The sequence below is a fragment of the Natrix helvetica genome (assembly GCF_964273705.1).
Source record: "Natrix helvetica genome assembly, chromosome: 7".
Lineage (NCBI taxonomy): Eukaryota > Metazoa > Chordata > Lepidosauria > Squamata > Natricidae > Natrix > Natrix helvetica.
In genome coordinates, this window is record NC_138558.1 from 60842185 (window position 1) to 60855243 (window position 13059).

Genomic DNA, 13059 nt, shown 5'->3' on the forward strand with positions numbered 1-13059 from the left:
CCTAACATGTACATGTTTCTTCTCTTTCAGAAGAAAGTTTAGGTCACTTTCAGATTGACATCAGTAGCGGTGAGTTAAGAACTACTAAAGCTCTTTTATACAATTGGCATTCAAACTACCGAATGGTAATCACAGCAATTGACAAGGGAAATCCTGGCGCATAATACACCAGACATCACACTGGTTGAGAAAACTAAGGTTACAATCATAGACATCGCAATATCAGGTGATAGCAGGGTCGCCGAGAAGGAATATGAAAAAATCGCGAAATAACAGGACTTAAAAATCGAAATCCAACGATTATGGCACAAACCAGCAGTGGTAATTCCAGTGGTAATCGGCACACTGGGTGCTATTCCAAAAGCACTGGAATTACATTTAAAACAGTTAAAAATTGACAAAATCACCATCAGTCAAATGCAAAAGGCCGCACTGCTTGGATCCGCACACATATTATGAAAATTACTACTACTACTACTACTACTACTACTACTACTACTACTACTACTACTATTATTATTATTATTATTATTATTATTATTATTATTATTATTATTATTATTATTATGCGTATTTTCTACAATAATTTTTCTTGTTCTGTCACATGTATTTACAATTCTTTGGCCAATTTGGAAGGTTCTGTTTAAAGCCATGGGTGGTATATCATCAACTTACGGAATGATTCCTGCTAACATCTTTGCACTCAGATCTTGTTGAATGTGAAAAGTTAATTGTGGTTTAGTCAAAATATAGGTATTTTAATATATTTCTTAGGTTGATCTTCTAATAACTTTTGGGTGTGTTAGTATGGTTTTAAGTGTCACTGCGTTAAATTGTTTGCTAGCCTGAACTGACGAATTGAAACTAAATAGTTAAACTGAAAGAGTTACTGCGCAGGTCATAAGGTCTTATCTGACAATGATGTACTGCGCATGCTTATCTTTTTTATTACTTCATTCATTCCAGAGAGTTCTCTTCTCCTTTTGATCTTTGTCCGTCTGGGAGACAGAATTGCTTTTTTTCAAAATGTAACAATTAGTTAGTTTTGTTTTATTTCCATTTATTATTTTTGTATTAAAGTTTGTTTTTCATTAGAATATGTTCTCCGGGATTTCTTTATTTTCTTTTCTTCGCACCTTAAAGAATATGCCTGTTTGGAAACGCCGCGGTCTAAGCCTCATCTAGTTCAGGGTGAAATAATTCTTCCCCTGACATTAAGTACCTGAATGTTTCATTGGAATTTTTGTTTTACATTACAGTGCATTCATTTATTACCAACCAAATAAAACTATATCAATATAACTCACCACAAAGATGTGATTTTGCTTGATGTATGCATTAGATGATGTGATCTGATGCATTTTAAGCCACCAACTGTTAATAGGACAAAATTTGACACATTCTCTGTCAGGCTTGGAAGCCATATTTTTGTTATGAAACAAAACACTGTGGGAAACTGGGAGGGGGGATTGTATGGAGCATGGGAGCTTTGAGGTCAAAATAACATTCTTTCTCAGAGAGTCAAGGTCATCTTGCCCCTGCACACGGAGGGGCATCACTGGGAGGAATCTTCCTCTGGGTCAATGACTGATTGGACCATGTGATGGACATGTGGGTGCTGGGGCAGGGTCTTGAACTTTCAGCTGGCTGGGGAAAACCTGGAAGCTTTCAGATTTGGGTTTTCCCAGATGTGCCAACATGGCTCTTCTAATAAATTGGAACTTTGAGGAATCCCTAGCCTCGGACTGTTATTTTATTGAGGATGTTGTTTGAAACCCTGACATTCTGTTGTTCAACATAAAGAGCATTGTTCTCTCTCGAACACAAAAAAAGACTGAATTTTTAAGTATGAATAATCTAATTGTAGCAATGTTTAATTGTGATTTCATAACAAAAAATATGTTATATCATCTAATGAAATAACATTTGTGGCTTAAACACAACAGAGGAAGTCGTGCAGAATATTGTATAGGATGAAGAAGATTGTTTTTAATAGTTCGTGAAGAAGTGCAGATAGTTCTGTTGACCTAACCTTCTTACCCTGAAAAATTCCATAATAACCAGGCTGTCAATAAAAAAGATAGTTTCATTTAGCTTTAAGAGACACCTGATTTTCTCTTGATTATACAATTAGTAGAATATTGTTTCTGGAATGATTTCTGAGTTACTACAAAAGTAGTAGCAGAGTAACGTCTGTGTGAAGGATCATTTGCAAAATAAGTCAATAGATGAAATCATTGATTATACATCATGGTTCTATACTAATGAACACAGAAGTACTTGGAAATATTAGAATATGAGGTCATGCTTACCAACATGATACTATATATCAGGGGTGTCAAATTCGTGGTGTCACGGTAGTGTCACGTGATGTATCGTGACTCCCCCCCCCTGCAGGTGTAGGTGGGACCAGCATGTGATGCCTCCTGCCCGTCTATGGGAAAATATCTCATAGCTACATATAAAATATGAAAAGTTCAATACTCTTAAGTTGTGCTTTAAGAACAGAATAGAATAGAATTCTTTATTGACCAAGTGTGATTGGACACACAAGGAATTTGTCTTTGGTGTATATACTCTTAGTGTACATAAGGAGAATAAAATACATTCATCAAGAATAAAAAGATGCAACACTTAGTGATAGTCAAGATTACTAATAAGCTATCAAATCGTACTAGTAAACAAATAAAACAATATAAATTTAAAGATACAAGCAACATGGTTATAGTCATAAGTGGGAAGAGATAGATACAAGGAAGGAAGAGGAGAATAATAGTAATACAGTCTTAGTAAATTATTTGACAGTGTTGTGGGAATTAATTGTTAAGCAGAGTGATGGCATTCGGGAAAAACTGTCCTTGTGTCTAGTTGTTCTGGTGTGCAGTGCCCTATAGCAGTGATGACGAATCTATGGCACGCGTGCCACAGGTGGCACACAGAGCCATTTGTCAGGGCACGCAAGGCGCTGCCCTGTCAGCTGGCCAGCGCGCATGCGCCCGCTGGCCAGCTGAGTTCAACGTTTTTAAAAGTCATTTTTCGCCCTCCCCAGGCTCCAGAGGCTTTAGGGTGAAAAGAGGGTGAAAAGAGCTGCCCCAACTTTGAAAAGTTTCTGCTATAGATTTTCATTAAATGATGCTGATTAATGGTAGGTGTCCCAAATTGAAAATTATCCCACTAGATTGTGGATCTATGCTCTTTTAAAAGTTATAGATTAATCAGTATAGATTAAAAGTTATTACATGGATGCATTCATTCCATTTGTCCAGAATGGGGCAGTATAATACCACTTTTAATTACTGTTTTTATTAAAGAAGAAAAGAAATTATGGACAATTTCAATTCAAATATTATTCCATAAAGCTTTTTTATTTAATTTTTAAAATCAAATGCTTTATTAAATGCAAAAGGAAGAGAGTATCAATGTCACTTTTTTCTAAATAAAAATAATTCAACACTCAAGTTACAGCTCCTGAACTTACATATGCACCCCTCTGATTTGCATTTCAAATTCCCAGATATAGATGGAAGGAAGGAGGGAGAGGGAGAGACTGTAGCTACCTAGACAGACAGACAGACAGTCAAAACATAAAAATACAAGCACGATAACAGTAGAACATGAAATATGTGCAGAGTTCCCTGACTTTATGAATTGGGAGAATTAGTATATCAAATTTTGCATTCATGCTTTTCTAACTGTAGTATATGTTGTTAGCTATAATATATATTATACTTGCCAATTTATTTTACTGAATTTCAGTCAATTGTGTTGATGTATTAAATGTCAGTTGTTATTATTCAAGAATCTTATTCTAAAAAGCATGTTCTAGAAGTTATAAGGCACCTTAGAAGTCTTCTAATCCAACCCTCTGTTCAAGCATGAATATAGACATACATACGTACGTACGTACATACATTTCTTGCCTAGATGTCAGTCTGCATGCAGTGTGCATTTTTGTGTTTTCTTGAATTCGATCTATAACTTCAGGCATAATTTAAGAACCTCATAAACTGGCTCCATATTTTTACTGTGGCAACAATAGAGGTATAAACATACTGCTGATTTTTTAATGGTAGATTATTATCTTAGCCAATATTCTGGTAAAACACTGATGCAGCCTGATTAGAATATTAGACCATTCTCTAAGAGCAACGATCTATTTGTTGTGTAAATCTTAAAAGTAATTTGGCCTCCAAGGGCAACAGAATTACCTTTTCCTCTATGGACATTTTGATTGTCACCTGCAGAACATCCTGGAATTTGCTCAGAAGAAGAAAATGTCTGTCTCTGATTGTATTTATTCCAAGAATTAATTTTACTTAGATCTGGGTCTACCTGGGATAGCCAGATGTTGTTCAATAATATTAAAGTCATAACAGAATGTAAGCTGTTCCAAGTAAGGCTGCCTTTTGTAATTGACTGATGGTGATTTTGTAAACGTCAATAGTGTTCAATTGGTGCTCCAGATGTTTTGGAATTGCACACAAAATGCCCAATGTTATTGCTGCTATCTTTGTTTCCTTTGTCATCACTATTCTTCTATTTGCAGGTTTCTGTATTTTGTGCTTTTCAGTTTTATTCTGCTGTTTTCAGGTTTTGCAATTCCCACTGTCCAGATTTATTTTGTCTTATAAACATAGTTAAGTCCGGGATGTTGGGTGGCAGATGCTTGTCAGTTTGAAATCTAAAGTCCCAGATCATTTTAGCTTCCTCATTTTGTATTATTTTGTCTATTTTATCCCACCAATTCTTGCTTGCAGGCAAATTCTTGCATGGGCAAGAGAGAAAGCTTTCTGATAGTTAGGTGTTTCTAGTTGTGTGAAGCAGCTGGCCGCAGCAACAGTGTGGAATATGTGTAGTGGTGACAGGAAGGTTGGAGCTTTCCCTTGATCTGCTTTCCTTTCTGTATCCTTTTAACCTTTGCTTCAGGCATTGTTTTTCCCGATTCATATTCCATCTCAAGAAATGTGGAGGGAGGGTAGCCTACATTTGAAAGATAATTCCACAGCCTTGATCCATGGGCATTGGAAGTTATCCTGAGGATTAGTGGTGCTAAGCCTTGGGGAAAGAAGTTGAGCTTTAACCAAAGGTTTATAGAAGCTAGAGGCACTCTGGACTCAACTTTAATCATGCCTGTCTCCAGTCGTAAGTGTAAGTTTAATACACAGCATGGTATCTGGAGAGCTGCTCTGATGAATTTAGATTGTACATTTTCCAGAGAGGTGAAACACACACATGGGGGCCCAACCAAAGTCCCATGAAGGAACTGGGCTAGAGACTTAGTCTGAACTAAGTTGGAACATAATATCTTCCCTTGATTTGGAAAAAAAATAAGGATAGCATTGGAAGATCTTTATCAAGTATTCACAGTGGGCTTGAGCCAGTGGCATGCATTCCTAAATACTAAAGGCTATTTATTTATTCTATTTTGTGGCCATTAGTGCTCCATAAATGGAGTTTTGGCCTTTTGGCAAAAGCCATAATCTTGGTTTTCTGACACTAGCTAGGATGGATACTTACTTGAAGATGACTCTTTTCTATGTAGGCTATTTAGATCTTGATGTTGCCTTATTTCTTGGGATACTAACAAAATACTTATTCTTATTAGAGCTGTTCTCTCAGCTTTGATGATAGTTCCTCCATTAATTGGATCGGATTTCCCCAGTTCAGACAAAGAAATAATAGAAAATGCCTAAGAACACCTTGAGTACCATTTATAAGGTTGTGAAAACAAGAATGCAAGTCAGAAACCATTTAATAGGGAGCAGTATTGTGTATTGATATCAGAATAGAGTATCCTGATAAGCTGTTTTTATTTAACATTTAACAAGAATGCAAGTCAGAAACCATTTAATAGGGAGCAGTATTGTGTATTGATATCAGAATAGAGTATCCTGATAAGCTGTTTTTATTTAACATTTTTCCAAGACAAGAGACCAAGTAGTAGGTTCCTACCGGTTCGGCTGAACTGGTAGTGGTTTGGCAGCCTAGGTCGCTGGAACCGGCAGCAACCCAGGTGTGCCACACCCATGAACCGGTTCTCCGGGCAGGGCCGTAGGTGCCGCCATCTTGTTTTTCGCTTCTGTGCATGCGCAGAACAATTTTTATTGCACTGCTCATGCACGCGCATCGTGCATCAAGTACGCCCCCGTGCGAAGCGCGCCCACAAGCAAACCGGCAGCAATGCCTGTCGGAACCCACCCCTGCAAGAGACCAAATAAATTGAAATGTTGAATAGCTGAAGGTAAAATAATCTATTATAACCTGACATATACACTTGTCTATAATAAAGGACTATAGTTATTGTTACAGTATTATTTTTCTGTAAACATTGTGAAAAAGATGTTATGCTTTCCTCAGCACTGAAACCACAAGAAATATGGAAGTAATTTCATATAAAACTATAAAAGGCAAAAATGGGAAGTAAGTTTCCCATTACAGACAGAAGGCATACAGCTGTTCTAAAAAATAAAGAGCTGTTACATTTCATGAGTAACATTTTCCTTTGTTACACTCAGATATGGCAGAGTTCTGTCATGACAACTGACTAATATGGGACATTATATGTTTAATATCAGAAGCTCCATTTTTAAAGGGCATGCATAAAAATCAGGGATATGGTATTCTCAAAGAATAAAGCTCACAATTGGTAAATGATGGATCAGATCATTCTTAATAGTGGAGAAATATGTTGTAATTAAATTGACTGAAGGATTACATGTGCAAATGCATTACAAGAAAATAAGTGTCACTGTACAAAATCCTTAGGATTATCAGAATATACTTACATTTTAACCCATCTTTGATTTATTTCTTTTTCCTTCCTTATTCTATATTACTTTATTAGTTTTAGAAATAGGTAATAAATAATATTTTGCACTGTCCGTATGAAGAGTAGCATGCGCAGAACAACTTGATTGCAGAATCATCTTCCATCTTATCACAGGAAAGTTAAACTTTTACTTTGTAGTATGATGATGGATAATTTAAAAGTTTTACTTTGTAGTATGATTATGGATAATTTATTTACCTATCTAACCGTGTTATAATGCTTACATGTTTAAATGGTTGCTACTCTTCATACGGACAGTGCAAAATATTATTTATTACCTATTTCTAAAACTAATAAAGTAATATAAAATAAGGAAGAAAAAAGAAATAAATCAAAGATGGGTTAAAATGCAAGAAAGAAAAAATAATACAAAAAAGGAAAAATAAATATACTACCATGTGGTTTTCAATATTCTCTACAGCAGTTATAATTGCAATTATAAACCTACCTCTTTTTATAAATTACATTGTAATTCTATTGTTTCTGTAATCTAGTTTATCTAATCATCAAACCCATAAATCATAAATTCATCTTTTTTCTGTTTTATACAAAACACCCATAAGGGATTTCCAGTTATCAATAAACATAAATGTTGTCTTTTCTCTGATCAATTAAATCAATTTGGCCGTTCAAACAAATCAGTTTGGCCATGTGATAAATTAAGAATACCCAGTATTAATGTAAAACCTTTAACTAGTATAGATTTACTAATTACCAAAATAACACTAAAAATCCTGTAACCAACATTTATTTTTTAGCTATTGATCTTTTTAACATTTTATTTGGGGGAGAGGGGGAATCCTGTCTGACTGAACTACAAGGGTTAACTGTATCTGACCAATCAGAATATTTTCTCTTTTATTTAATAATAGAGAACTTTAATACTTGCAAATGCCACATAATGTTCAAATTAAAAAGTCATGCTACATTCTTTTCAACCCTTCAAGGGTCTAAAAGAAGTCTCTAAATGTTCATATTTAATATATCTTTTTCCTTAAACATCTTTACTTAAAATTGATTTTTAAATAAAATAGTGCAGAACAAATATATAGAAAAAATAAATCTATATCACCTCTGTAATAAATGAATATGCCAGGAAACTGCTCGAAACCTGTTATTAATATTACAATATCATTTTTAAAATCGACTGATTTTTATGTGTGTGTGTGTTTGTGTGCACATTTTAAGGAATCAATTCCCTACTTAAATATGACATATTACCAGGACCGGCATATGACAATTTCCAAATAAACTCAAATACTGGAGAAATTAGAACAGCCAATTCGCTTGACAGGGAAATTCAAGAGGTTCTTCATATTAAAGGTAAGGCGTTTGAGATACTATACATACAATGACCCAGGGATTATACATAGTTTTTAACTGACTATTTCCCTTTCAATTTAATTTGTCTGAAATGTACAAGGAAGGCGTTTGACTTGTATCATTTGTGTCCTATATTGTTGTGGCCCGACAGCAGCCAGCAGAGCTCTCAGCACAGTTGGACAGTGAGGAAGTTGGGGTGGAACATGTACTGGAGGCTGGGGAAGTTCGGGAGGCTGGGGAAGGCTTGGACGAGGGTTCTGCGTCGGAGACAGAGATGGTGCCAAGGCCGTCTGGCAGTTCTCAGCTGCCTTGGGAGCTAGATAGCAGTGAGGCAGAGGAACAGCTGGAGCCTGTTCCCAGTGTGCACATGCACAGAGCTGCCAGAAGAAAAGAACAGCTCAGAAATCAGGGTTGACTTGGGAGTAAAGCCACATGTGGACGGTGAATGGCCCCTCCCATAGGAAATAAAAGGAGCGAAAGGGGAGTGGGCTTTTGCAGGAAACAATCCGTTTGTTTGTTCGTCAGTTCGTTTTAGGAGTGTGAAGATCTGTCTGTGAATCTCCGAGACTCTGTGCCAAGTCTTTCCTTGCACAGCACTGCGTTTGGAAAATATTTACATGGGGGCTTTCCAAGCTAAATAAGGTCTGTGATCATAACTTCACCTTTGAGATACTCTTTACCAGGCCTTTTCTGAATGTGAATGAGAGGAATTCACATTCGTTTAATAAAAGGGGTTTTGTCGGGACCAGGAATCTGCTCCGTGCTTTTTGGGGAAGCCTAGGTCAGAACATATATATGTGAACATAGTCGCAATCTGATCTTGTCAATCTGTTACTATAAATCACTTTTCAAATATGTTTCTTTTCAAATATAGTGCTTGTTCAAGATGGGGGCACGCCCTCTTTATCCAGTACAGCATCAATTATCTTTAGAGTACTAGATGAAAATGATCATACTCCTAAGATCATCTTTCCAGTTTCTGATATCCAAATATTGGAGAACCAACTGCCTTCAACAATAACAACTCTTCTGGCTGTGGATGATGATATAGCTAATAACGGCATTGTGCAATATCAAATAATTAGTAAGGTGAAGAATTTAATAATGTATATTTATTTTTAAAAAATAAGATTTAAAATTTGGCATTTGCTGACCTTATTTAACTACTCTTAAAATGTGATCATTGTTATATTTGCATTTTTGTACCTTTAACTTGTGTTAATATGATTTATTTATTTTAATACAATATTATTATTAAAAAAACTCTTTACATTCTACAATACAGGAAATATATAAGTCCTTTGAAAAAGTCTAGCTGTCTCATTAAAAATCTTATTTTTTTTCCTTAGAAAACATCAGTCATTCTTAAATTCACAATGCAAATTTAAGTCCTGCATCTGAATACTGAATCAACCGTTAATCTCTAAAATTTTGGGTAAAATGTTTTCTAGTATTTGGGACTTTTGTCAGTATCACAGCTCTTACATAGTATTTACGGTATATGTAAATACATATCAGGGTATAGAAAGTTTTTCTTGTTTTCTGTTTTGTTTTTAATTGACATATTCATTTTGTATCATTTTGGAGGTGGTAATACCAGATGATACTTTGCTTTGCACAAAACTACAGGAGACCTTTTCACTACTTGCAGTTTGAACAGAGAGATAGTCAACAATTTTACCTTGATCATAGAGTGTGTTGATCTAGGCACTCAGCAAGAAGTTCTGTTATGGAACTACAAATCAGAGTCTTGGATGAAAATGACAACAGTCGTTTATTTACAAGAAATAATTATCAAGCAATTATAAGTGAAGATATTGAAGAAAAGTCATCAATTCTTGAACTGTTTGCTTTAGATGCTGATGAAGGTCCAAATGGAAAGGTTGTGTACACTCTAATGGATGAACCTCTTGGATTATTTACTATTAACAGAACTAGTGGTATTGTCCTTACTAATAAACCAATGGACCGAGAGAGACGATCTCAATATATATTTAAAGGTGTAGCGACAGATTCTGATGTCTGGCAACCAAGATGTGCCAGTGTTACTATAATAGTACAGATTGAAGATGTAAATGACAACAATCCTTTTTTTTTAGAGAATCCTCTTAAACTTCAAGTATCCTCTCAAACACCTATAAATCAGGCAATAGCTACTGTGCAATCCAGGGACTTAGATTTAAGTCAGAATGGAACGGTGAAGTTTCTGTTTGTGACACCAGCCACAATGTTTGAGATGGATTCAAATACAGGTGAAATATTTCTTAAGGAACCAATATTTTACGATGGCTTATTCATCCACCACCTGATAATGGCATGCGATCAAGGGACTCCAGCTAAACTGCTACAGCTGTTGTGATCATCTCTTCTAAAGCACACACGTAAATGATTTCTTTCAGTCATACTCAGTATGAAGCAGTGGTTCCTGAAAACAGTGCAATGGGTGAGTACCTAATAATATTGTGTCTTCTGTAATGCTATTGTATATATGTATGAATATATGTGTGTTAATAGGCATTCTAGGACAGAAGGAGCTTACAGAAAAAGCAAAAATAAGCTACAGTTTGACGTTTGAACCCATATTAAACCATGTTCTCTACCTACTAATTTACCTCAGAGTGCCTTATTTTTTTCATTTTCAAAGTCTTTAGCTCTCTTTTAGATAATCATGATTTTGTGCCTCTAATATACATTGTTCAGTTGCCATCTCAACTAGTTCTAAGTTGCAACAGACAGTAAAGCATTTTTACTTCCTGTTTTAAAGACAATTATTTGGTTTGAATGTTTTCAAAACAGCAATATACAATTTTAGCTGTCTCTGGGCACAATGAGATTATATCTGCTGAATATAACTCCATATTGGTGATAGGAAGGGTATCTGGCCAGTAAACACTCGTCTCCATTCAGTTGCCTAGACTGTACCCTGCAAGGGATTATGGGGTTGTTAAATGAAGATGAATGTACAATTTTAGCTGCATAATATTTATTTCTCTGAATTGACTTCGTTGTTTCTTCTTTTAGATATACAGCTCAGTAGATTACAGTTCTTAATGTTTCATGTTATGAAGGAGTTAAAGGAGTTTGTGGGCTGCTTAATTTGAGCCTACGTAGGAAGTGTTAGATACTAGCAACTGTTATAATGGTTTCCACCAAGGTCCTCTGTTCCTCTGTTCTCATTGGTCGAAGGGTCTGACAGCTCCCTTTAAAAGGGCTGCTGTTAGACTGAACCTTCGCTGGATTGTACATACTTGTTCTGTTACAAGAAAGAGCTGTTGTTGCCTTTAGCCTGAGTGTGCCTTTCCATTACCCGATCTAACAGGAAGGCCTCATGTAATCAATTAGGAGCAACAATTTAGTCATTAAGCAGAGTGGTCACTAAATGTAACCATTACCATGTGATCTTGCTTTACAGATCTGTGAAGGTTGTAAATGTGAGGATTGGTCACAACGTTACTTTTTCATCACCATCATAACTACAATCAGTTTCTGTACTAGTCAGTCGCTAAACAAGGATTATAGTATGAATAAAGCTGTAAGCTGCTTTTCCAGGGTTAATATTAGCAAAATAGTCAAATGGAAGGTGTTTCTTTCCTTTTTTTTAGTAGATATGCATGCAATTATTAGACTTCAATGAGTTAATCTGATATTGAAACAGTCTGTTACAAATAAGGCCTTGTAGAGGATGTATTTTATGGAAATTCCCTAAGGGAATATAATATGAGAATAAAAACAGTATGCTGCTAACTAGTAATAAAAATAAATAAAATACATTTGGACAGTTTTGATTAAAGCAAGCTTAGAGAATCAAGAGTAAAATCACAGAGGATACACGGAGAACCTCATTATTTTAGTGGCACAGTGGTTAGAGTGCAGTATTGCAGGCTACTTCTGCTGACTGCCAGCTGTCTGCAGTTCGGCAGTTCAGATTTCACTGGCTCAAGGTTGACTCGGCCTTCCATCCTTCTGAGGTCGGTAAAATGAGGTTGTTGGGGGCAATATGCTGACTCTGTAAATTACTTAGAGGGGGCTGTAAAGCACTATGAAACAGTATATAAGTCTAAATGCTATTGGTACTGATCTAGAAATACACTGTTGGGCAGCAACTATTCACAAGATAGGTTCTCTAAATGTACCCGGCCTAACTGAGCCAGCCAGATATTGTGAATTGTAATACCATTATCCCTAGCCAACAACAAGTAAAAGAACCAGTCTGGCAAAGTTTATCTACAGGTTCTATGTTTTGTTTTGTTTTATTTGCCATAAAGAATTCTTATTAATGTAATAGGGAAGCGAGAGCCCTTTGTTTAGAGATTAATTTTAGGCATATTTCAATTAATGGCAGCTAAGGGCATGCTAATCTGTTGCTTGAACATGCTTTATACAAAAAGCTTGGTGTCGTTATCCATGCTTAGTTCCTCTGAGGCATCATTGGTGCCGAAATCTTTTTTATTTTTAAACCAATTCAACTTAATTTAATTTTTGTTTGTAAGATCCCTTAAGCGTCAAAGCTTTTGGCAGTAGTATAAAATGCAGTTTATAATAGAATAGATTGCTAATGTAGCTTAGAAAAAAAATCTGTCAAGGTACTTAACGCAGTTGCAGGCAACAGTACAAACACAATCTGCCCTAGACTAGTGTATTTACTTGCTTGTATTTACAGAATGATTCAATAATTTGATTGTTTGGTTGTAATATTTAAAATATTGTTTTATTTGTTACCTAGTATAATTTGATTGCTTAATAGTAACCTATGACTATCACTAAATGTTGTATCTTATGATTCTTGATTGAATGTATTCTATTTTATTCTTCTTTATGTACATTGAGAGCATATGCACCAAAGACAAATTCCTTGTGTGTCCAATCATACTTGGCCAATAAAGAATTCTATTCTATTCTATTCTATT

At 35.5% G+C, this 13059-nt stretch overlaps 1 protein-coding gene across 1 annotated transcript in view; it reads left to right on the top strand.

Annotated features, from left to right (window-relative positions):
* DCHS2 (dachsous cadherin-related 2) overlaps window positions 1–13059 on the top strand; it is a gene marked incomplete at both ends in the record, with an annotated part of 47211 nt that overhangs the window by 15582 nt on the left and 18570 nt on the right. The window contains 7 exon segments of the mRNA XM_081959717.1: window positions 31–156; window positions 8018–8152; window positions 9027–9236; window positions 9740–9753; window positions 9757–9862; window positions 9865–10404; window positions 11174–11231. Coding sequence (XP_081815843.1) covers window positions 31–156; window positions 8018–8152; window positions 9027–9236; window positions 9740–9753; window positions 9757–9862; window positions 9865–10404; window positions 11174–11231 — 1189 coding nt within the window.